Source organism: Drosophila guanche, unplaced genomic scaffold (assembly GCF_900245975.1).
Source record: "Drosophila guanche unplaced genomic scaffold, DGUA_6, whole genome shotgun sequence".
NCBI lineage: Eukaryota > Metazoa > Arthropoda > Insecta > Diptera > Drosophilidae > Drosophila > Drosophila guanche.
In genome coordinates this window covers 2,645,721-2,669,458 of record NW_022995755.1, presented here as the reverse complement: position 1 = coordinate 2,669,458, position 23,738 = coordinate 2,645,721, and the positions used below count along the sequence as shown (strand labels likewise).

At 41.2% G+C, this 23,738-nt stretch overlaps 3 protein-coding genes across 6 annotated transcripts in view; 1 reads left to right on the top strand and 2 right to left on the bottom strand.

The window, feature by feature from the left end:
* Positions 1–1,442: 1,442 nt before the first annotated feature.
* Positions 1,443–10,431, bottom strand: LOC117589485 (ubiquitin-conjugating enzyme E2-17 kDa). 2 transcript variants are annotated; one of them, XM_034281447.1, is made up of 5 exons: positions 9,937–10,431; positions 6,587–6,650; positions 2,950–2,981; positions 1,971–2,154; positions 1,443–1,882 (listed from the first exon to the last, which is right to left on the bottom strand). In XM_034281447.1, exons 1-5 carry the CDS (start codon positions 9,958–9,960, stop codon positions 1,743–1,745), a joined length of 444 nt encoding a protein of 147 aa, XP_034137338.1. In that variant the 5' UTR covers positions 9,961–10,431; the 3' UTR covers positions 1,443–1,742. The 2 variants fall into 2 exon arrangements, with proteins under 2 accessions (XP_034137338.1, XP_034137339.1); XM_034281448.1 differs by lacking the exon at positions 9,937–10,431 and adding an exon at positions 8,342–8,377.
* A 548-nt stretch (positions 10,432–10,979) lies between these two features.
* Positions 10,980–23,738, top strand: part of LOC117589479 — a 57,074-nt gene continuing 44,315 nt past the window's right edge. For 2 of the 3 annotated variants that reach the window (XM_034281437.1, XM_034281439.1), the window contains exon 1: positions 10,980–12,065. In XM_034281437.1, coding sequence (XP_034137328.1) covers positions 11,625–12,065 — 441 coding nt within the window. In that variant the 5' untranslated portion in view covers positions 10,980–11,624. Of the gene's footprint in view, positions 12,066–19,577; positions 20,261–23,738 lie in introns of those variants that run through there. The other variant, XM_034281438.1, reaches the window with a different exon arrangement.
* On the bottom strand, positions 15,491–16,738 carry LOC117589484 (regucalcin). Its single transcript, XM_034281446.1, has 3 exons — positions 16,660–16,738; positions 15,782–16,500; positions 15,491–15,723 (listed from the first exon to the last, which is right to left on the bottom strand). Exons 2-3 carry the CDS (start codon positions 16,498–16,500, stop codon positions 15,531–15,533), a joined length of 912 nt encoding a protein of 303 aa, XP_034137337.1. The 5' UTR covers positions 16,660–16,738; the 3' UTR covers positions 15,491–15,530.

Genomic DNA, 23,738 nt, shown 5'->3' with positions numbered 1-23,738 from the left:
CCAGAGGTGTCGTTGCCAAATGTTCCCTAAAATGTATGCCATGCTTATAAGTCGATTTCCACAAAACTTGACAATACAAAGCCCTAAGCCAAGAACAAAGTAATCTAAGAACAGTCAGTGTCGGAAGTCCAGTTACCGAGCAGCACTCAAACCTCTTGGACTTCTTTTTGATAATTTAAACCAAAAATATTTCTATCCAGCAGAGCAGAAAGTATAGTAAATTATAATTTGAATAGGGTCCATAGATTTGATTCGATTTATAGACGAGCAGATCTAATCTATTATGGAACTATTTGCACATTTTTCAAATGAATCTTATATCAAACATTGTCATTTGATATTTAATATAATTTTTCATGTATAGCATTCAGGGTACATGAAAAACATTTTGTACTAATTGTTAACACAAAATAAACAAAAACACAAAAGCATACAACATGGGAAACATAATTTGGGAGCTGCATTACATGGAATTCAATTAAAGAAGCTTAAAAGCTCATACGATCACTCTGAATCAAGATCGTTTAGTTCTTCAAATCCAGATCAGACATTATAAATTTTAACTTAATTCCTCGTGTGATATAGATCCTTCTCATCCGTAGACTCAATACATTCAGAGCTTTATTAACCTTTTGTATAAATATATGGCCTACGAAAAAGTCCCTTAGCCCTATGACAATCCTGGTGTAAGCTGTGGTTCCTGCCTCGCCCTTGAGAATCCTTCCTTAGGATGAATAAAGAAACACTAAAAATCGACGGAGTTAGTACATTTTCTTCTTGTCGATGAGGGGCTGCTGCGGTGGCCTCTGCTTTCTGTTTTGAGTTCTTTCATGTTGAAATTGAATTTTTGTAATTTTTATTTTTCCGGTTCTTTAAATATAATATAATAATAATAATAATTTTTCCAGCTGATTTTTATTTTGTAGTTTTGTTTTTCTTTGTATTTAAACTTATTATGTTTGATGCTGTGTTGTTGGTAGCTGTCTAGCTTTTAATGTTTAATGCTTACATAATTTTTTTCTCAGTAATTATTATTAAATTATTTCCGTTTATGCTGTGTTGCTGTTTCTGCTGTTGCTTTTCGGTCAAACACTACCTCTCATTCCCAGTACCAGTACCAAGGCCCAGTCTGCTGCCACCAATTTACTGCCAGTTGTTGTTGTTGCTGCTGCGTGACCCTCGTTCCCCTTGTAGCGGCTACTGTCGCATCTGATGATGTTCATGCTGATGTTCATGATGCTGTTTTCGCTGCCACGCAGGCGGAGGCGGCAGCAGCGGCAGAGGCACAACTTGATGTTGCTGCCGTTGGTGTTGTTGTTGATGCTGTTGTTGATGTTGATGTTGTTCCTGATCTTGTTGGTGTTGGTGTATCTGTTGTTTCTTTTGTTGGGTTTACTGCAAATTCTGATGTTGGTGTGGCTGTTGTTGTTGTTGTCGTTTTCGCTATAGCCGCAGCTTCTTCTGATATTGTTGTTGTTGTTGTTGCTTTTAAAGTTGATCTTGTTATTGTTGTTGTGGTCAACCGCCCGGCGGCTGTTGCCAGTAATAACAACATTGCTGCTGCTGCGGCTGATGCTGCAGATGATCCTTCTCCTTGGATTTTGTTGACTATTGTTGTAAATTGTTGTTGTTATCTTTGTTGCTGTTGTTGTCGCTGTTGTTGTGTTTGCTGTTGCTGTTGGTGCTGTTGTTGTTGCTGCTGCTGATGTTGCTGTTTTTGTTGGACTGCAATCTGGAACGCATCACATAGCATACTTTCTAGTCCACTCTCGTGCCAGCTCATTGTATTTTTCCCGATCGGTTTTATATATTCGGGCAATCTCTGGAACAAGCGGATCGTCTGGATTGGGATCACAGAGTAGAGAGCAAATTGATAATAAGACTGCAAAACAGAGAGAAAAATACAAAACAAATTTGTTATTAGACCTTCAATATGAATGCAGCAAAGATATATTCAGTTGTGTAAATACCTTTTGAAATAGTTAATGCTGGCGACCACTGAGATCTTAATATATCGAGACAAATCGATCCATTGCTGTTGATGTTTGGATGGTATATGCGCGTTGTAAATGCCACTTTTGGTGGCTTAAAGGGATAGTCTGTTGGAAAATGTATAGTTAAGAAGAATACACCTCCTTGATAAGGGCTGTCCGGCTGCAAGAGATAACAAATAATAACGAATAAGTAAAGAATTTTTAATATTTACAAAGAGAAAAACTAATATTTTGTCTTGTTGATTTCGTGCGTTGCAAAGCAAAACGAAATTAATTATTCTGTTAAAATGGGTGGACAGTGGAATTGATGGAAATCAGTGGGTTTGGACAGTATATTTAAGCTATCAAATCTGAATTAAATTGTATATTTGAACAGAATGTGCCTTTCCTCATTAAGGTAGCGAAAGAGTTTAGCAACTTGCTTCTCTATATTCTTCCGTACTCTCAAGAAATATGGGATAAACCTTAATGTGATATATAAAGTGCACAGCCTCTACTCTGAGATTCCAGGAAGGCGCAGCCAAACACCTGGAAAGGGAAAGGCACCTTAAGACCTTGCGTTATTAGTTATTATTCGAAAAAGCAAACAATGAAACTACTGCACATAATCCTTCTATAAAATCAACAGATTTATGGTCTGTCTATAATAAATATTGGATTAATCAATAAAGTTTGACTAAGTATAAGCTCAATTTTGGGATTATCTACTGCTATTAACTGTAGTCTTCGTGTTTATAGAATAAATCTTCAACGATTCTAGTTATTTTTAGTGTGTGTTGTATCAGCTGTAAAATCCGAAATCCCATCAGAACTTTAACTGCAAGACAACAACAAGACAATTAGTTTAAATCTTTAAGAACTGTTCAAACAGATCAAACGGCATTTGCATGGTAGTAGCAATCCCTGATCTGCCTTGCTGGTTGATATACTGTAGGGCATGTAGTAGACGTCTTACCGGGCCCATTATTGTAGCTTGCCAGTGAAACACTGTAACAAAGAGAGAAAAGAAATAGAGATACATTAGTTAAATATTGATAAATACGCATTAAGAAAGATAATGGTCAAAGTACTTTGAGCAAATAGGTACAAAATGCAATCACCACCGTAGGAAAGTTGTTTGTGTTTGTTTGTCTTAATTTAAACGAGGATATGGATAGATAGCCTTGGAACAGTGAGCATTCGCAGTGCAAAATGTAGCGTGGCTGAAGGTACAATTTTCGAATACTATTATCTTTGAATGGAACATTTATTTTAAATAATTTTCACTGTATTACCCTGACTTTTCCAATACTTTAAATCCCACTAAATTACTCATCAACCAGGTATCACTGTATTTACTATATGTGTGTGTTTCAGTGTTGCCCAACTCGCTCATTACCAAAAACAAATGCAGCAGCAACTGCATTGCATCGCCCCTTCTCTCTCTCTCTCTCACTCACTATCCCTCTTCTCTCTGTCTCTATCTATGTAGCTCTCATTCTCTTTGTGTCTCTGGTTCTGCCGTTTTGCCTCTCTCATTGCCACACGCTCTTTGGCGTTTCCCGTGCAGAAAGAACAAAAACAAACAATGCCAGAGCCAAAGAGCCTTGGCACCGACAACTGGCAGCGACGTAAGCAGCAGCAGCAGCAGCAGAACCAGCAACACCAGCAGCAGCATGCTATCTCGCTTGTACACCAACAGACAGACAGACGGACGAAGAGACAGACAACAGAGCAGTTGGCTCAGGCCCCAGCCCCATGGCCAGAGCTACTGCGCCGCTCTACTGTCAATGTCATCCCGGGGACCCAGGGCGAGTCCGTCGTGACGTCGCATGCAGCAGAAACAGAAAAACCTTCCTCTAACCGCTGAGAACTGGGCCGTCGGACCCCAGCTGGTAGTTGCAGCTACCTTCCTACCTCCTCCCCGCCTCCCATTCTTCAGCATGTTCTGTCCTGCTCCTCTTCTGACCAAAGATACCATAATTAAACAAATCGCTCTCGTTTACAGTTGGACCTGGTCTGGAATTGCCAGCTCTTTTATTTATTTAGCCGTGTCGAGTCGAGATTCCCCTGAGCAGACACACGATAGTAATGCGACGATTATGCCACTTAACAAATAATCAATAAATTCTGGGCAGTGTTTGGCGATAAAGGGAAAGGATGAAGGTTGTGTCAGGGGAAGTAAAAAAGGTAAAGAATAATTATTGTGCAACTGCCACAAATTTGAGTAGATCATGAGGAAATCAATCAGAAATTGATGTTCGACTGGGAAAACTCTATTGGGCAAACATTGACTCAATTTGATAGGTAGTGAGCTAGCCAACTTTTTGATTTTTGGGAGCACTATGGTAAACATGCACACGACTTTTATTTTGTTTTTGGGTTCTCGGGCATGTCGCAGTGAGGGTACATAAATAAGAGACCCCCCTAAGCGAAAGTATAGAAAGCTAGAATCCCACATGTTCCTTTATTTCCCTACATAAATCCTTTTAAGTCACACAACTCTTATATGTGTATTTTCTATAATTTTCAAAACACTTTTCCCGTTTCTCAATGCTTCATACATAATATAAATGCGTATTACTTCAAAAAAATAACATTTGTAGGGATCTAATCTACAACGATCTAACATTATAAAGCCACAAGCAAAACCGGTAGGCCCAAAACGAAACCCCACACACACACACTATAGGCCCCGCCCCTTAATTGAATTTCTTTTGGTTTTCTTTTGGGCAAGGGCCGTGTCGGATCGGGTTTTGTTTTCGTTTTACAGTTGCCGAATGAGCGCACTGCCAGAATAACACTCGTTGTGATAAGACTCTGTGTAAGAGAAATGAAACTCTACCTGATAAGCAACCGCGGAAGCGATTCGCATGTACAACCTATCTATAAAACACACACAGATATTTGTTGTGTGTGTGTGTGTGTGTATTTAAATTTTAATAGATGATTAAATGGTGATAATACCAATTGAGTGAAATTCAGCCATAATTATCGATGATATAAACGATGACAATTTATATTATTCATAGTTTTATTTTATTACTCGCACTGAATCATTTGTAATTAGAAATGGGTAATCCAAGAAGACGGCGGCAAACTCAATTTTATAAGCAAAGAAAGGGTAATGCCAGTAAAAGTGTTTCATTTAGTGTATAAACATATCTTTTACATTAATAACTCAACAAAAAACACACTAAAAGAGTGACTGTACTAGAGCTTGTAATAAATGGAATGAAAATAATACGAATCATTCTGCATAGAGTTAAAAAAATCGATCTTCGGTGATTGATCTGAATTTCATTCGTTTTATTGCCAAGAACCCACAGATATTTTCTGGTGAATAATAGTTCAATATCAACAATTATAGCCTTTAATGGCGTTTAAAAGTTCTTCTGAACAATCATCCCTCGACCTCCCTGGAGCAATAGGGAACTGTCTCTGAAAACCTTGTTGACCATTTCTGTTTTTACATAAGAAAAGACAGTTGCAGTTGTGAGTCGTAAGTTGGACTGTTTAAAGGGAAACCGTTTGCGGGAATTCTAAGATATGTAATATGGGCTTTAATAATTCATTCTAATAACCGTATTATGCCAGCGAAAATTCTCTTTGTTTAATTCGAAACCTTAATGACAGGTTACATGCAGACTTCTCTTTAAAACTAACTTCAAAAGTTACTCTTTTACTTTCTGCTTGCCGTAGTACAGTCATATTTCCATGAATACAAAATATTGTGGGTACCTATGGCAGCTGTTTGTACCACGACAGGTACATCCCCCACCACCCACTCCCACCATTCAACCATCCATCACCTTCGGCAATGCGATGTAATTACACGATTTCACTTTTATATGACGTCATTGGAGGAGAGCGACCCTCATCATATATCGTGGAGTCGTCTTTCGTACAGTAGTCTTTCAATAACAGTACTTCGCGTACTGTACCGCTATGTTCATAAGTACGATGTGCATGTGTTAAGCATAAGTGGAACTGTTGTTATTGTGTGGGGTCTAATTGTGGTGCACCTCTCCTCTACCTGGAGTCCGATTCCGACGCCAAGTCGAGTTGAGTTCGAGTGAAAAGCGAGTCATGGCGATCAGCTGTTCAAGCGACGGCTATTCGAGCCGAAAGTCGAATGAAAAATAATCCCAAAATTAGCATAAGCCAAGCAAAATGTGAGCAAATAGAAAAGCAAACAAATCAGTAACTGCCTAGTCACGTATTGGCCTCCATGACGTGGTGCTGATGGACGCTCAATCAATGGTATTTGAGTATTCCATTAATTACAATTGTATTTCATGCCAACTGTTTTGTAAATTTATAAATGGCGATGGATTCCTGATGCTAATCCTATTTTGTTGGTCAAGGTGGTGGCAGCACCTTAGATAGATCAAAGATAGTACCTTTAGTCTCTACCTCAGTGTTTATCATTAGAAATTTACTTTACTACTCCTTCTCTTAGACACCATTTCACGCCCATTTTCAAGTCTCATTCTATGGCAGACCCATCTTATCTGTGTATGTTTTATCTAGCTCTACATTTTGTCTCTACAAATCTCCAATGTGTACTTTAAGCGGGGTTAAGTTGTCTCCATCTGTAGTAGAATACTCACAATCGTCTCCAACTGGTCCGGCTGAACATTGTGCAGGTGGATCTCTGCCCAGATCTTGCAGTTCCTGTGAACAAAAGAGGCAATGAAAATAGATAAGTAATGATATTCTTTTTTGGGAATATGTACATAAGGGAAGATTGTGCATGTGTAAAATGTGAATAGTCAGAAATTAATATTTCATTGCGTCGACTAATGGGTCTGTGTCGTCTGTGTGTCCGGTCGGTTCTTTTGTTTTGATTATAATCTATGAATGTTGCCATTGAAATGATGTAAATTTTATATTAAATGTAGGAAAATTAAACAGAACTTAAAAACATAAATATGGAAAGCACGCAGCACACTTTTTGAGCGGATACGACAGTTCGGGCCCGTGGCCAGAGCCACCAGCCAGAAGAGAGGCGAAAAATCAAGTTCGTTGGCCCGAACCAAATGGTGCTCTCCCGCTTGCTTCCTCTTTTCCTCTCCCAGTCACTGGCTTTGTAATGCATCCCCTGTCTTTGTCGCACTCGCACACGCACGCACACAGCTGAGCGGCTGATGTTCTCCCCACCCTACGACCCCCGCCATCTATAGTTATCACAGCTGCCAACTGGGGGCGCACTCACACACACACACACGCTGAACGAGAGAGAATGCGGTGTAAAGTAAACCGGCAAAAAGCGAAAAAAAAAAAAGGAAAACGAAGAAATAAAGATGAGCTGTGAAAGGTAGCACACAGAACAAGGGCTCAGGGGGTGGAGAGATGAAAAGGCCATCTCACACGGTACATATGGAAACGAGTGCATGTGTTTGTGTGTGTAACGGCACCCCAAAATGTTGTCTTTCTTTACATATTCTGGCTGCTGTGGCTCTCTTTGTGACGTTAGAAGCAGAAACAGCAGCAGTAGAAGGCACCGACGGCAAGAAATATTTGCGGCACGGAAGATAACGAAAATAGCTCAACAACAACAACAACAAGGGCACTTGTCTTATTTTTTTTAAGGTGCAGGTTGCTGCTGGGCCTGCCACTCTCTCCCACTCTCACACGCACTCACTCACTCTTACTCATCTTGTACCTGTTGAGCAAAAATAAATGAAAAAAGCCAAGAAACGGTAACATTTATGAGACGCCAACGCCACCGCCAAAGTGGAGCGACTTTCATTGCATGAGTCATACATACACATATGTACGAGAAATAAAAACAAAACTAACAAACACCACACAAACAAACACGTACTCCAAGAGAGGATACATAGAAAGAGAGAGGAAGAGCGAGAGAGCAGCTTGATCGGCGTTTAAACCATGTGCGAAAGAGCAGGCTGGTCTTGGTCTTAGGCTGGTTTTGTTCCCACATTTGCAGATTTCGTTCTTTTTGGTCAATTGAGGCCAAGAGAGAGAACCTTGAAGAAGGAACAGCAGAGGGCAGGGAAGGGGAAAGTGGCGATATAGAAAACAGCTCCTAGGGCTGCATGGGGGCGTGCTCGAGTAAAATTTTACTTCCTGAGTTTTCATTCCATCTCTCGCCATTTCGTTTTCATTTTTGTACAAATAAAAGTTTATAATAAAGAAAAACTCAATGGCCATGACGCGCTGTGACGCTGGTGGTGGTGGTGGTGGCAGCGGCGGCGTCAGCAGCGCTGCTTTTGTTGCTTAAGCTGCGGCAACGACGAGACAGTCAGCAGACCCCACACACACAGCCGCAAAACGAGCACAGGTATACACACAGAGTTATTCACATAATACACAGCACAAGCACAGGCAGGAACGGAACTCACTTTTAACAATAGTGTAGTCATTTTATATGTAAATTATGTTTAATTATAATTTATAACTAATTATTTGGGCCCCTTTGCGGCCAAGCAACGTTTCTCAACACTAACTAACGCACACAAACGACAGGCGACAGGCACTCTTAGCTCTGCCCCATTCGCTTTGGCATAAGAAGCGAGAAAGAGGCAAAAGCAACCAGCTGTCGTCGACCAAAGCGAGAAACGAGTGCCAGAGCGGGATGGCTCTACTAATGGCGAGAAACTGTTCGCTTGTGTGTTGGTGGGGGTATGACTATGATAACCGGCTGCAAGAACCACTGAAATCGAAATGTTAATATAATTTGGCTGCCCGACAAAATTTAATATTTCACTGATATTGTACACAAATCTGAATATTCCCAGCAAGGCAAACTTTAGAACCGGCAGCGAGCAAGCGCTCTCTTGCAAGGGGTGTACTCCGGGTGCTCTCTTTATAATGAGCGAGAGCGAGCCAAATGCTACGTGCACAAAGTCGAACGGGGGGCACAGCACCGTGGAATATGTACATAGACCATCAGGGGAAAATGAGCAGCAGGCGCATTGCATGTTCTATGTTCCACTCCACTCCGCGCTGCAGTTGCTGGTTAATTTGAACTATTCCAATGCGAAAACATTGCTGGACAAGGACGGGGCCCACTAGTTTAAAAATAATTATCGAAATTTACTCGCCAGCACACATACTACGAGTGTACATATATACTACGACACGACCACTGCAATCACCTATGCATACTATGAAATTGTATATATAAGCCTTTACATTTGTGTGCGTGTGTATGTATATATATACATCTATATGTATGGGCAACACTATTTCTGAATTATCAGCGCAAAAAGTAGGGTTAGGTTAATTTTATACGCTTCTTTTTGCTGTTTTATTTTTTGCTGGATCTTTCTGCGGCGCTGGCACACACACCCGTACAGAGTGGAGAGCGCGCGAGTGTACGTATGCGTGTGCGTGTAGAGGGTGCCCCGCTATGTATATAGCGTGTATTGGGTAACATCGGGGAGCTATAGGGTATGCTTCAGTTACATTAATGCGTCCAGATGCCCGGCTCACACGCACGCACACACACATACACGCACAAACAATGCAGTTGCATTTGCATTGCACTTTCGGACACAAACACACACGCTCGAATGCATGGGTAACGGAAACAATGACTGCACTACTCCCGCACACGTTGCCTGGCCACTACACTCTCTCACAGCAGGATCAATCCCACCCGCACCCTTCACCCGGGGACAAACCGATCCGATGCTAAGACATTGCACATTGCATTTCCCAATCGGAACAGAACTAAAAACTAAACTTGTTTTCCATTTTGCTGGCGCTGTAATTAATGCACACCGTCATCGCCCATTTTTCCCTTCGCCTTTTTGCACGTTTTCGTTTCGTATCGTTTTCTCTTCCTCTTCGTGTGTGTGTGCGCCTTCTTTCTACGTTTCACATTTCTTGCATAAAATGTCTGTTCACATACATTTCCCTTTTCTGTTCGGTCTGGTGACAACTTTTCATGCTGCTAAATGCTTTCTGTAGAATTTTTGTTTTTTTCACATACCTTATTGATTCTTTTTAACGCCATTTTCTGATTGAAATTTGATTTTCTGGTTTGGTTGTGTGTGTGTGAGTGTTTGGTTGGTTGGTCTGTGTGGCTCTGGCTCGTTCGCGGATTCTTTTGTTCTGCTTTTATCGAGTCGAAAACGGAACCGAACTTGAGTCTAAAATCGCTGGAAAATAAACGAAACACAAAGGCTGCGCTGGGCTCCACTTGAATTTACTCTGCTTTGCTTATAATTTGTGTCCCTTGTCTCGAAATATTGCAGCTCTAGCACTGCGCGTGTAAACGGCGACCCGACGAAGACTACGGCGACGATTATTTTTTTTGTGACTCGATTTCAATCAATGCTGGGCAGGCAGGCGGACCGGACCGAACGAACAGAGCAAAAGAACGACCGACACGATGCGAACAGCAGTCTGAATGGCTTGCGAGTGACAGAGATGTCTGTATAGTGTGGTGTTGTAGCCGTGTTGTGAAACACCCTTTGAATTATATCTGCAAGAGAAGAGAGACGATTTAGTTAGCTGGCAACGCCATCACATGATTAGGAATATAAAAAAATAGTTACCCTTTTCCCCAGAAAATCATGCAATTTCTGGCTTTTGAATGCACGCAGCACTTGCCAAGCTTGCCGGCAGCGACGGGCTTACGTTGTGGCACTTTCGTTCGACTACTATTTTCGCCTGTGGGTGCGCACAAAATGTTCGAATTGTTAAAATGGGGGACACACGGCTAGTCGACGGCTGCCGGAATGTGTTAACTGAAAATTTTTGAACAATTGATGTACAGTAGATAGGTTTCTATATGCTTACTGGGTTGAGCAATTTCCGGGGTTCTTACTCACATCGAGTTGTGAAACTGTCAGCGACCTTTGAAATATAATTCAATAATAAATGCCACAATGCTTCGATTTGCAGCACTGCTGAAACAATGCTCGTTTTGTAGCACCATGCATCCAAAAGAATCGGCGCTGATAATTTTGCCTATCGATGTATCGCTTGGTTGCGACTTTTCTGGTGTTTTATTGCTAGTATTTCGTTTGGCTGACCAGCTCTGGTCACACTGTGTCTGTCTGCAAACTATTTTAAACAAAAAGCGATTTTAACAAGTAATTCGACGGTAACTAACGCCTATATAAGGACCCAATCCGGGTAACTAACATTTGGCCAGCACAAAGTGTCTGCATACCGCATGCCAGCCCAGTTTTTGCAGTGCCACCGTTCTGTCTGTCGTTCTGTCTGCTCCCACTATCACCCTCTCCCTCTCACACACACTCTCCCACCATCTCTGTCGCTCTGCTTTCGGCTTCGTTTGCGAGAGACGACCTTTTTCGTGCATTTCCACACATAAATATATATTCCATACCCCGTTTCACTCTTCTTTTTGTGCAAAAAAAAAAAATGTGCGTGCTGCTGCTGGCAACCGTTTCGGGTGGATCTTTGTGCGATATTCGTGTAGTTAATTAAAGTGCATTCATTCGCCTGGCGTTGCGTGTGTGTGCGTGTGTTTGTGTGTTTGTGCAACATGCGGCAGCTCGAAGATGATGCCGCCGCTGCCGCCCTAAGACAACCAACAACAAGGTACAACAACAAGAAAGGACGCCTGCAGCTGTACGCCCACGCCCATGTCCATATCCATGTTAATGCCCAAAAAAAGAGTGCAAGTACCGTTTTATAGTACGCGTAGTCATGCCAACAACAACAACAACAACTACAACTACAACTAGCACAACAGAAGAGCATAGCGATACGTCAATGGCGTCCAAGGCGACAAAGACTGAAGAATTTACCGCTAACAACAACAAAACAACAACAATACCAACGAGAGGAGGAGCCGCAGGAGCCCTGCCAGACGATTCTACTGTAGCAGCAGAGCAAGACCCCAAGTTGCCTCAGCCAGCGCCAGCGCCAACGCCAACGCTGCTGCCTCTGCTGGCCTCGGCCGCTGCCTGCAATAAACAGCTGCTGTTCTGCCGCCGCTTTAAGGACAAGCCAGAGGCAAATAGTGTGGGATTTTTACGTAACTTCAACTCCCTGCCCCTCTTCGTCTACGCAACGTCACCGTCGACGCACGCCAGCTCTGCGGATGGTGTGGGAGTGGCCCGGGAGGCGGCTGCCTTCATTCAAAAGGTAAGTCGGAAAGTCCTAGTATCTCCATCTAGCGGTGATCGCGCAAAAAGAATAGCACAGTAGAGAGAGAGAGAGAGAGAGAGAGCAACGCATTTTCTCTCTTTGCATTCTACGTTTAGCGTAATTGATCGCTTCCGTTGCAGCTTTTTGGTAATGTGGTGGTGGGTTGGGGTTCGTGCCATATCTGCATTTTTAATTCTACATTAATCTCAAAGTTCTGCTTGGCTTCTCTCTCCCTCTCTCTACTGTCTGTCTGTCTGTTACTCTCGGAAGTGGCTGTTTTGCAGAATCAGATGCGTTTTTAATGTTAATCATAGTATGTACAACAAAAACAACAACGGAATGGCTTACGTTGTTTTGGTGATCGCTCAAACGTGTCAGACATTAATGAACCAACCGCCAAAGCCCAGCCTAACTGTGCTTTGTCTCGTACGCAGAGAGAGCGAGACAGGGCGACGGACAGAAGGAGCCGAGAGGGGTTGCAAGGGGAGGGAGGCGAAGCACGCCATATGCTTTGGTGGTTACAGGTGCAGCCATTGACTGGGCAAAAGCGTTCGCTCTCCTTTTGTTGTGCTTGCGGTTCCTTCTCTCCAACCCGCTGCTCCTCTCTCTTTGTCGCTGTCTGTGCGTTCCCCTCTCCCTTGTTCTCTCTCTGTGTACCGCACTGCAACGCTTCACTTGTGCCTGTGGTTGTTGCTGCTTTTGTTGCAGCCCACTGAGTCGCGACTTGTGCGCTGCTCATAAGCTTCATTAGCACAGACAACAAAAGCCCCCGAAAAGCTTCAAAGACAAAAATGTGCGGTATTTTAGTGGTTTTTGCTTTTCTTTTCGGCAGTTGGTTTTTTCTGGTACTCACTGGATGAGGAGGGTGAGAAAGAAACATTTTTGCCATTTGCCATTTTTGATACATTTTTATACTGATTTATTAACGGTGGAAGTCGATACACTATCTATGGGGGGACTATGTGGATAGGAAAAGCTACAAATTTAAGAATTTTAATTATAAAAAAAGTGCCTTAAGGTCTCACTCGGAAATTTCTGAAATTCTTTCTAGACTTTTCTTTTTGCATAATTTCCCCTCCTTGCCTGTTGGCATTTCTAATTCACATTTCGTATACTTTTATTAATTCAATTAAAAACCAAAATGAATCTGCATCTTGAGCTTCTTTTTATTGGATTTTTATTACCGTGTCTTTCTTTTCATATTTAACGATCAGATCGTTTGACACTTTCTACGTCGCTTTCTAGCGTGGGCCCCCAAAACGAAAGAGTTCCCTCTTAGTGGGTGTGGCACCCATGGGATGCATGCAGCATGCAGTATGCATACGTCACACATTCCCAAATTCGATGCGTGATAGGGAATATTCGTGGGCGGCATTTCCTACGGCTGCTGTACAGTGTGTGCGGAAAGTATAAGGCAGAGGGAAATTAGTTATGGCAGATGAAGATTTCACGGTAATAACTGTAAGCCAGGTTTTTGTTTTTTTTAAGCAGTCAATAAGATTTTGTAACCTAAACTAACATAATTTCTATTCTTGGACGACTTCTTTTGATATATTTTCAATGTATTTATCGATAAATGCTAACATGAAATTAATAGAAACTCGATAGAAATAGAAAATTAATCGATTACAGACTCACATAAAACTCACAAGTTCTTCCGTTTAATTTTAAACTAAAAATTTTATAGTGATTCTTTTTTGTTGGAGACTCTCAATAAGTTTCTAAAAGTATGACTCTTTTTGTTGGTTCTTACAGTGCCGATACGCACTGTACTATATCTATCCCTCCATGGTCATGATCTAGTAGTAGTTGCCAGCCTTTGCGGTTGTTACACAATTACGCTGCACTGTGGTCCCCACTCTACCCCAGGCATTGTCATGGGCAGGAGGCGAGGGTGTTGTTTACATTTTCAAATTTAAATCAATTTTGTTTCTGATTGCGGTTTAAGTGGCAGGTTCCAAGCGAAGCGCTTCCCCGCCCCTGCCTCGCCCTTGCTCTTGTCTTTCTTTGTGTTTATTGCTGCCATGTGTGCAGCTGTATCTGTATATCTGTTTCTGTGTGGCGTTCTCGTGTCGTCAAACAATGCGCATATGGATACTGTATCTGTATCTGAATAAATGTATCTTTTATTACCCATATCCATACATTTATTGAGAGACAGTTGTTTTTTTTTTTTGTTTTTTGGGTGCAGCGCAAACAATTGTGTGCCATCCTTCCATCCCTCTTTTTCTCTGGACATATTTTTGATTGCGTAGCTGCCTCTGGGCCAGGGACCTCTGTCCCATCCCATCCCGCCATCATTCCCACGAATAATTTCGAGAAAGAGTACCCGCTCTGCTGTTTACATTTCATTTTACAATCCATATTGTGCCCTCTTTCAATTGCCTTAAATATGTATACGTATATTTATTATTAATTGGGGTTAAATCAATTTCAAACTGAATGCCTTCAGTTTGCGGAAATTCTGTTCTGATTTGGCATTTTATTTTGCATTTCTTCGGATTTTGTATTACTAGAAATTATTTATTATTTATTAGAAATTTAGGAATGAACAAAACAATTTCTACAATTGGCTGCTTGAACTCCTTTCTTTCTTTTAAACACTATTCTATTGATAGATCCCTGGCATCTGGTATTTTAGTGCTTGTTTTCTTTGCGCTCCATACGGAATATTATATATTGAATTACTAACTCTTTAATCGCTGTTTTTATTAACAAATCGTTGTGCTATCTAGGAGCTTAAAAGCTGAATAAATTATCTTTAAATATTTTTTGATTAGATAAAGTAGAACAAATATTTGTTCGGTACATCGGTAAAATATGAATTTAATTTAGCATGCCGTAAAATGTATCTTTGAAGGATTGAAGCTTTAATTTGTTTGTTACATTTTTAATATCTGTCACCTGACTTTATGTCTGTAAATATAGTTAAGTTCTATACAGCGACAATCTGTTTATTGCCTTAGATTAGAGATTCCGCCATTAAAACATACGAATACAACCTTTGAAGTACGAGCCTCCGCTAGACCATCTCCGTATCTGTTCTGGCCAATCAAGTAATAATACTTGTTCTGCTTTAATGACTCTAGAAAAATAATTTGCAAGAGTTCTCGCTCTCGCTGACTTTGATCAAAACATTTTGTCCTACAAAAATGGCTCCAAGGGCGCACTCTGCCCACCGATAGATCGATTTCACCACAAATATACGAGTAATTTTCTACACTGAAGTGGTTCTCACTTATCTGTCTTTTTGGTGTAGAGATTTTTTTGTTGGTTAACCGTTTCTCATATGTATTTATTGTGATTTTGATGGCAAACCTACGGGAGATATTCTTGTGTCAAAATTTTGGACTAAACGATGAATATTTTACAATTAAATCTAAGAAAATGTTCCTTTGTTCGCTTATCAAAAATAAACCACATTTAATTGAGCTCGATTTATATACAAAACTTCAATCTAATCTAAACCTTCAAGGGGACACCGGGATAGCCCTTGGCATTGAGGCCGGTCACCTTGTAGGTGGTGCCAGCGGGAACGGGCTGATCGAACTTGTTGGCTGTCGTCACATAGAGAATGTCCAGCTGGGGGCCACCAAAGGCCACGGAGGTGATCTGGGTGGTGGGAATTTTGATCTCCAGCAGGATCTTGCCAGAGCTGTTTGGAAGGGGAAAATAGTTAGCTGGAAAATGGCAACATCTCGATAAAGACTCACCTTGGGTTCACCTTGAAGACGGAGCCACCGTTGAAAGTCGCCACATAGATGTTGCCCTCGGTATCGACGGTCATGCCATCGGGGTAGAGCGGAGTATTGGGACGGATCTTGCGCAGATCGAAGACGACCTTGGGATTGGCCACAGCGCCCGTTTCCACATTGTAGTCGTAAGCGTGGACCTCGTGCGTGTTGGTGTCAATGAAGTAGAACTTCTTGGCCTTCTCGTCCCAGGCCAGGCCATTGGAGATGCCCACCTCGCCCTTGATCTTCCTCACCTGACCGCCGGCCTGCCAGTCGTAGAGCTCGCCCTTAAACTGAGTGAAAATGTCGCCGGTGCAGCACATGGTGCCACCATAAAAGCGTCCCCGGGGATCGGTCTTGGCATCGTTGATGCGATTATCGACCAGACCCGGCTGCACCTCGAACAGGGTGCGCAGGACCTTGGCCACTGGAGCGACACCATCCCACTGGACGACGACACAGCGGCGATTGCAGCCAACGGCAAACTCCTGCGGTCTGTTCTCGATGGGCAGAATGAAGGAGGCAAACTCCTCGCCCTGTATCTGTGCCTTGTACACCTTGTTCTGCTTGTAGTCGTAGCGGTGGATGACGCCCACCTCCAGATCCACGTAGTACAGGCTCTGGCGTGCCACATCCCAGTGGGGGCCTTCGCCCAGGCCGGCATAAGAGTCGGGCAACGCTTCTACTTTGTAGGACATCTGAAAAATTGATAAACAAATGAATTATTTTGAATTTTTCCATTGTTTTTTGAATGATAATCAAAGAGACAATTCCGGCAAGCAATTAAAAATCTCTGTATATAAATTATACACTCGAACACACATTTAAAAGTAATTAGATTTAAATGTCTCCGCTACCTTTGAGATTTAATTTGTGTGTGTGGAGTGTGGAAGAACAGTTTGGTGGTCCGCTAACGCTTTCAAACTGAATTGAAGCCGGTTTGTTAGAAATGTTTTTATACTCGCCAGCATACAGCACACATACAGACTGGTTCGAAAATGATAAGCGCTTGTTTTAGCCCGCTTTAGTAGTGTGCACACCGGCCATCAACTGATAAGTTGCAATGCTCACACAAACACACTTGACTTTAATTAGCTATTGAGGTGGAAACCTTAAACGGTGATGGTAGCAATTTCTAGGCACGACAGCGGACTACGTCTAGTACTAGGACCAGTTCCTTAAGCGAACCTAAATGCCGTGTCATTTAGGTTTTGATTATTCATATTAAATGTTTCATCTGGGTCTTAGGCAATGCGATTACAGCATGTGATTGGCTATATTGTTGCATGTATTACAAACAGCAGTCCCCTATGGATTGCGGAGTAGTTTTTCTAGATCGAAAAATCTGCACACAAAAACCCAAAGATCTGGCAATAATTGTAATAGATTTGTATTAGTTTTCAGCAATCTAGTGGATGGCAATATTAAGATTTAAGATTCAACATTTACAGATTTTTCGTACCTTTACAAATGGGAAATTATTTTTGATTTTGAACAGTTCTAAAACTATGTAGAGTTTGCCCTTTCTTAGAGAGAACCTTCACTGTACTTGCCCATATCTCTATTTTGTATCTTATGCAAAATTTGTTTGCCTTTAAATATAATCACCGTACAGCATTTTCTTCACACATTTTATGGCTTTCGGTGCACACATCATACACAAGTATCACATCAGTGATGTGCGCAGATCGTTAAAATGTGTGCCATAGATACGACAGAAACGAAATGATCATATTCAAGGATTGTTTGCATTGGTATTGGTAGCCATGGCATGGCAGGGCAGGGCAGGGCAGGGCAGGGCAAGGCAATTAAAATGTATATGGAAATGAAAGGCAATAAAACCAAGGGCTTAAGCGTACGATGATTGTCTTATCAATTTTCCATAAATAAACAAACAAAATGCGAGCGCGACTCGAAACTCAAGTAGGGGCAAACAAACCCCTTGAGAGAGAGCAAGGGTGATACAGAGACAGAGAGCGGGTCATTGATTAAACCTTTTGCGGTGAAGAGTCATGGCAACCGTTCTGTTTGTGTTTGTGTTCTTTGCCCTTCATGTGTCCCACTCGCACCACAGTGGAGGAGTCTCATGTGAGTCTCTCTCTCTCTCTCTCTCTCTCTTGGTCTCTGTCTCTGTGTTGACTCCTTCCTTTTGTGCTCGCCTTTGCGTGCAATTAAAGCCAAGAGAGCGAGTGGGACAGGGACAGCACAGGGAGAGAGATAAGAAAGGCCGCTGCTAGTGGACAGTGGGTCACTCGAGCGTTAGGCTGGTTGTTGTTGGTCTCGCAGTTTGGTCCGAGTCTTTGCTGTACTTGTCCATGGCTCTGATGGGGATGGCTGATGTCTGCTTCTGGGGCCGGTGTCTGCCTCCATATGGAACTGCAACATCAACACCATAATAAAAACTAATGAGGCACAGTAATCGCTCACAAAGAAGAACACTCAGATGAGTTGAGTGCAGTTTTTGGACAGGAAATATTGCCTTGCAGCACCTTCAACCTCTTTCGAGTGTTCTTATTGAGCGACCACTGTACTTAGTTGCTATGGCTATCTATTCTGGTTCTGGTTCTGGTGGTGTGGCGTGGCGTGGTGTCTTCTTGGGCAGTGCATTACCCTTTGCCACACATTACACGGCCGCTGCCTTCGTTTGATTTCTTTATTTCTTTCTTCTGCACTCCGCCCGAGGCTCCTAGTAATTATCCGTAATTGATTACATCTAAGCGGGCGCCCGTAAGGGGGCAAATGTTTACCTACAAATTAAATGCATTGAACAAACAAAGTGCGTAAATAAACAAAACGAAAAACCAGAAGCTAAGAAGTGTGGCATTGCATGAAGGTCTTACGATATGATCCCCACCAAGAAGAGAATGCAGCTGAAAATGCTCTTCAGCTGTTGTTGCTCTGCGCTCTGCGCTCTTCGTTCTTCACCATCTCTCACTCTCTTATTTTTTCTGTTCATGGCTCGCGCTCTCCAGCTGGAAGCTCTTTGTTCAGCTCGCTGACTAAACAGACACTCAAAATGATAATTAACTCAACAAATGACAATAATATTTTGCAAAGTATACAATTTTCCTGAAAAAGCTAATTTTTAGGAAAAATGTAAAGTTTTAATAACTTTTGCAAGTTCTGGAAACGCTGAAATATGGAAAGTATTTACTGTTTATCAAATCACTCAAAGTTTCTTTTGTCTCTGTTCCACTCATTGCCTTTACGCATGACTCATGCTAGTTGTCAGCGCTAGCAGTTAGTTAGCGTGGATTTCACTCAATTCTCGCTCTCTCTCGCCAGCTCTCGCTTGGATATTCAGCGCTCCGTAAAGTTGCCAGCACAAAAGCGAGAGAGAGAGAGAGAGAGTGCCATGCTCAAGTTTGCGTTTTGTTGATGAGCAGTGGAAATCTAAAGTTAAATATTTCGAAATTATTAAAAATATTTCAATATATTCTTAATATTCCATACAAAAATACTCTGCTCTCAAGACTCAAGTTGTGGTGAAACGTTCAGGGAAATTCTCTGCTGTTGCTGAACGGTCAGGGAAATTCTCCTTTGTAGCCGATCCCATTGTGACTGGGCAATTTTGTCATATTGTGAATGGGCAATGTTGTTATATTGTGAATGGGAAATTTGTTGTGCAGTGTTAACAAATAAATCCAACAATAAACAACAAACTGAAGAGCAGTGTCGAATTATTGTTGAAATTCGAAAAATTACGTTGATATTTTTGCAAAACAAAACAACAAAAAGTATTTCTCAATTAAATACGAAAATCCCCGATCTCGATCGCGATAAGGAATTGTTGTTAAGTTTTTCTAGAAACTGCAGTTGGTGTATCTGCAAGATACATTCGGTTCTTTGTGCAACACACGTGTGGTTTTCCCACAAGAAAAGAGCGAAGATTCTGCGTTATCTGAATCACAGCCTCAGCCCCAAGTCTCCAACCTTCATTCTTGTCGCGTGCGTGCGTTTGTGTGTGTTTGTGTGTTGCATCTGTATCTGTGTATCTGTTTATCTGTGAGTAAGACGCGCTTCGATCGCGTTCTACATTTTGCTGCGCGTTACGGAATAAATTAAACCTCTCGCGCATACTGTGCTCTCATTTTGCATACTAAATTAAATATATACAAAATTGTTTTTTGCCACTCTATTAAGTTGGAAGTTACGTGGATTACGAAACCCCCATCCAAAAAACGCAGAAAAAGTGAAATTTCTTATACAACATGCGCTAAAAAAAGGAGAGAAAAGAAATTGAGAAATTAAAAGATACAAATTTATGTGTTTCTGTGTGTGTTTATTGGCAAATATTAAGCCCTGGTGACATATCAGAGATACCCAAAGAATATCAACTAAAAAGGTGAAACGCCTTCACATTTTGGATAAATCAACCAACAGCAGTGGCATGCCACAGAGTGCCGCTTCAACATTCTCGCCGAGACCCGCTTTCAATGAGATTTAACTAGATAAATGGTGCGTATCTCCATCCCCCCTCTGGTTCCATCTTACCCGATTACGCTTTGATAAATTGAATTCTTTCCATATCAATCGTCGTCTTAAACTGCTGGCGGAAGTCAGGGTCACATGAAATCGGATTTATAAGCGGTTTATTTTATATCGATCGTGTGGAAATTTCCTTCAATTTTGAATTGCTGTTTGAGAAGATGGGAAATTAGTCCTATTTTGGTCTGGATTTGGGGGGAAAAAAAGGTGTAATTCCTTGAAAAATTAAAAGATTTTTGCTGCTCTTGAACAAAATCTTCAAAAGGAAAAGGGTGGAAAATATTTATATTTATGTCCATATGTTCGAGTATTGGTTATTTTGTGTCTTTACTCATGCAAAAACATCATAAAAACTTCTTTACTTAAAAGTATTTTTTAATAGTAATAATAATAATTCTGAAAGAATGTAGCATATTTCGTACCATTTGCATTGCATGGATGTGCCTTTCTCCTATTGGAAATTGTTAGCCCCTGAAGTGGAACGAATATCTGATTCCATCTCCTGCATAATATTCGACTTTTGTTTATATTGTACCACATTTTGCCTATACAAAATATTGTAAAATGAATGACTGCATAAATCATTCTTTCCATTGACTTGAGAGGTTACAATTTGGAGTTCAACCACCTCTAATGTACACATGTACGTGTAGCACCCGCATCGTAGTAATAACCTTTCCCAACAGGAATAAATTGACCCATTCCGTGCGTTGAAGGTGGGGGGACCAGCATGATGTTTTTTTTTGCACTGCACTTAAACCACCCTCTCGTCCTGTCTCTGTCTGGCCAAATACTCGTACAAGCCAATTCAGCTTGTGGCTGCCTTCTTTTGCATTCACTTGGCTAATTATACGAACAAGCTATGGAATGACCACGACAACGTTGTTGCGACGGTTGCCTCCTTCCCATTGGCCTTCGTTGTGTTTATCTTGTTAATTAAGCAACAACTAACTACTGGTTAATTTTTAATTGTTACAACACAATAATTTGTTGTTTGCCTTTGTATGCTCTCAGCGATGGTGGGACGCCGTTTAGTGATCTCAAAGAATACTGTTATTACGTGAAATAGAACGGCCTCTTATCTTGCCCTAGAGTTCTTTTGCTAGTAGTTGACTCGGTCTTCACTTGTGTGTCTGTGTGTCATTTAATTCGCCCTCTCTCGCATTGATTTTGCACGGTCTTGACGCGGTTCGCAGCACATGGAACTGGAACTGAAGCTAAAGCCGGAGGTGGAGATGGAGTAGTTCCACCCTCGCGACTGATTCTGATGGGAATGAATGGGAAACTGCAGGCATTTCCATGCGGGCTTTTGTGGGGGGTATAAAGGGTATTCTTGTATATATATTTGTGGCACTTTGTGTGTTGTCGCTTTTTGTGTAGAACAGCCAGTTTTGGCAGACAAGATTATTCCAGGAGATATTTGGGATAAAGATAACGATGAAAAGCTCTGCAAATTGGAAGGGAAAATAATATAAACTTCTCTTTGTTGTGATTTTGAGAGTTTGATTGGGCGCTCTCTTGTGCCAAAAAATGATGCTTAACCGGAGTTTGGCAGATAATTAAATTTATATTTTTTTTTTTGCTAATTTTTGGACTGCTTCCTGCTGCTGCAGGAATCCCCCTAGTCGGAATACTTTACTCCACCCTGCGCCCATGTTCGGTTCTACTCCCTTGGTTAAGTCGGGTCAGCCATACAGCAATTATTGTTATTCAACTCGTTCTCCATATGCCAGTCTATATCTGTATCTGTCTGTGTGCCTATATTTAAACAATTTTTTGTTACTGTCACTGGCCGGTCCGGTCCGTTTGTCGTCATTGTTTGGCTTTTGCATTGCTCTGTTGGCATTTTTAATTGTTTTTGACTGCGTTTTCATTCGCGCTTTTTGCATTACTGCTGTTTGATTCAGCCATTTTTTGTATTGTTTTCCTTTGCTGTTGTTTTTTTTTTAGTTTGTTTAAGTATTTCTTTTGTGGTGCGGTGAAATTTGTCGCCAAAGCGATTTGGTCAGGGCGGGCGACTCCATTCAAAGCTAAATTGAAGACAGGCTTCACATACACGAACTACACACGAGCTCGGGGTGCACATTCCGTCGTCTGTTAATTAAGTTCTCCACCAAAATGGTTGCCTTTCTTATTTCTCTCGCTTTTGCCTCGACTTTTGTTTTCTGTTTTACATTGCTAATTGCTTTATCTTGGGGAAAAAAACAACATACGAGCCAACGTTGAAGAAAATGAGAGCAAAACTAATTGAAAAAGTTGTCGGTATTGGCAGAGCTTTGAAACTTTTTTGGTTGGGTTTTAGAATATGTTTGAATTAAGGGTATCAGAAAGTTTGAAACTTACGCATGAGTCCCGATCTAAGTAAATTCTTTACTGAACTCAACTCTGTTTGGGGAATCAGGAGATTTATTCTGCATTAAGAATTTGCCATTACAGTTTTCTTTTTCTAACTTTTCTACCTTAATTCGCTTTATTTTAATTCTTAAAATAACATTAAAATGGATTAAAATGCCACTGAATGTGTACAAAATAAACGAACGCCCTAAATAAATCCCAGACATATGTATGTTTCTATCCAAGACCCTTCCTTAGATTATTCCCCAATCTTTCTCCACCAGAAATCGATCTTTGCCGCCGTCTGGTGTAATCTATACGTGCAGCTCTCCTATAAATATATAATTATATTATTCCAAATATACGTCTCCAATTGCTCTTCTGAGTATTGCCTATCGCCTATCAGGTCTTTTTTTCCATTCAATGGGATCTCTGACTCATACTCATTTGCACAGTTTGTTCAGTTTAACAAAGTTTATGGCTGTGTTTGTTTCAAATGCAAATGAAACTGAATTCGCCATAGCTATCGCAACAGACTTTACAGTATAGAACAGTTACATGTGAGCTCATACGTACCCCTAAGCCACCTTTGACCTTGAAATCCAGCAAAAGTAAAAAAAAGCATACAGTAGACTGCTCCTAGCCTCTGTCTGTCTCTTGTTTGCACTGTGAAATTTCACACATTTTATTTTATTCTCTCTGTTGGGGAGAGGTAAAAAACCCTCCTGCCGGCTGAGAAGTGGCACAAAATTAGGTATAATATATGCTCACATACTCTGCCTTAATTTAGTTTTTATTTATTTGCAAATTAAGTCAAATATTACTATGATTTCGAAGTTTGCAATTGTCATGAGATTTTTGCCTAAAAAATGCATGAATTGAAAGCGTGGAGTCGATCAAAGTGTACTCATTAATTGCAAATAAAATTAAATTGGCAATATTGATACTCTACTTAACCAACACTTTTCTAAGATAAAACAATTTACCAACACTAACACCTAAATTAAGAGATTGGGACACTCAGTAGCAGTTCCTCCACAGCTTTGCTGCTGCGAAACCTAGAAGTAAACAGGGAACTGAAATCCCCGGCTTCCGCACCATTAAAGGGTGCCCC

What these genes read in the sequence shown, in the direction of transcription:
- LOC117589485 (XM_034281447.1), bottom strand. Translation starts at nt 9,960, where the DNA reads ATGGCGTTAAAAAGAATCAATAAG. An exon ending in CGTTAAAAAGAATCAATAAG is followed by an intron (nt 6,651 to 9,936) that starts GTATGTGAAAAA and finishes TTTTGTTCACAG; the next exon opens with GAACTGCAAGATCTGGGCAG. An exon ending in AGCATTAACTATTTCAAAAG is followed by an intron (nt 1,883 to 1,970) that starts GTATTTACACAA and finishes TCTGTTTTGCAG; the next exon opens with TCTTATTATCAATTTGCTCT.
- LOC117589484 (XM_034281446.1), bottom strand. Translation starts at nt 16,500, where the DNA reads ATGTCCTACAAAGTAGAAGCGTTGCCCGACTCTTATGCCGGCCTGGGC. An exon ending in GTCTTCAAGGTGAACCCAAG is followed by an intron (nt 15,724 to 15,781) that starts GTGAGTCTTTAT and finishes CCTTCCAAACAG; the next exon opens with CTCTGGCAAGATCCTGCTGG.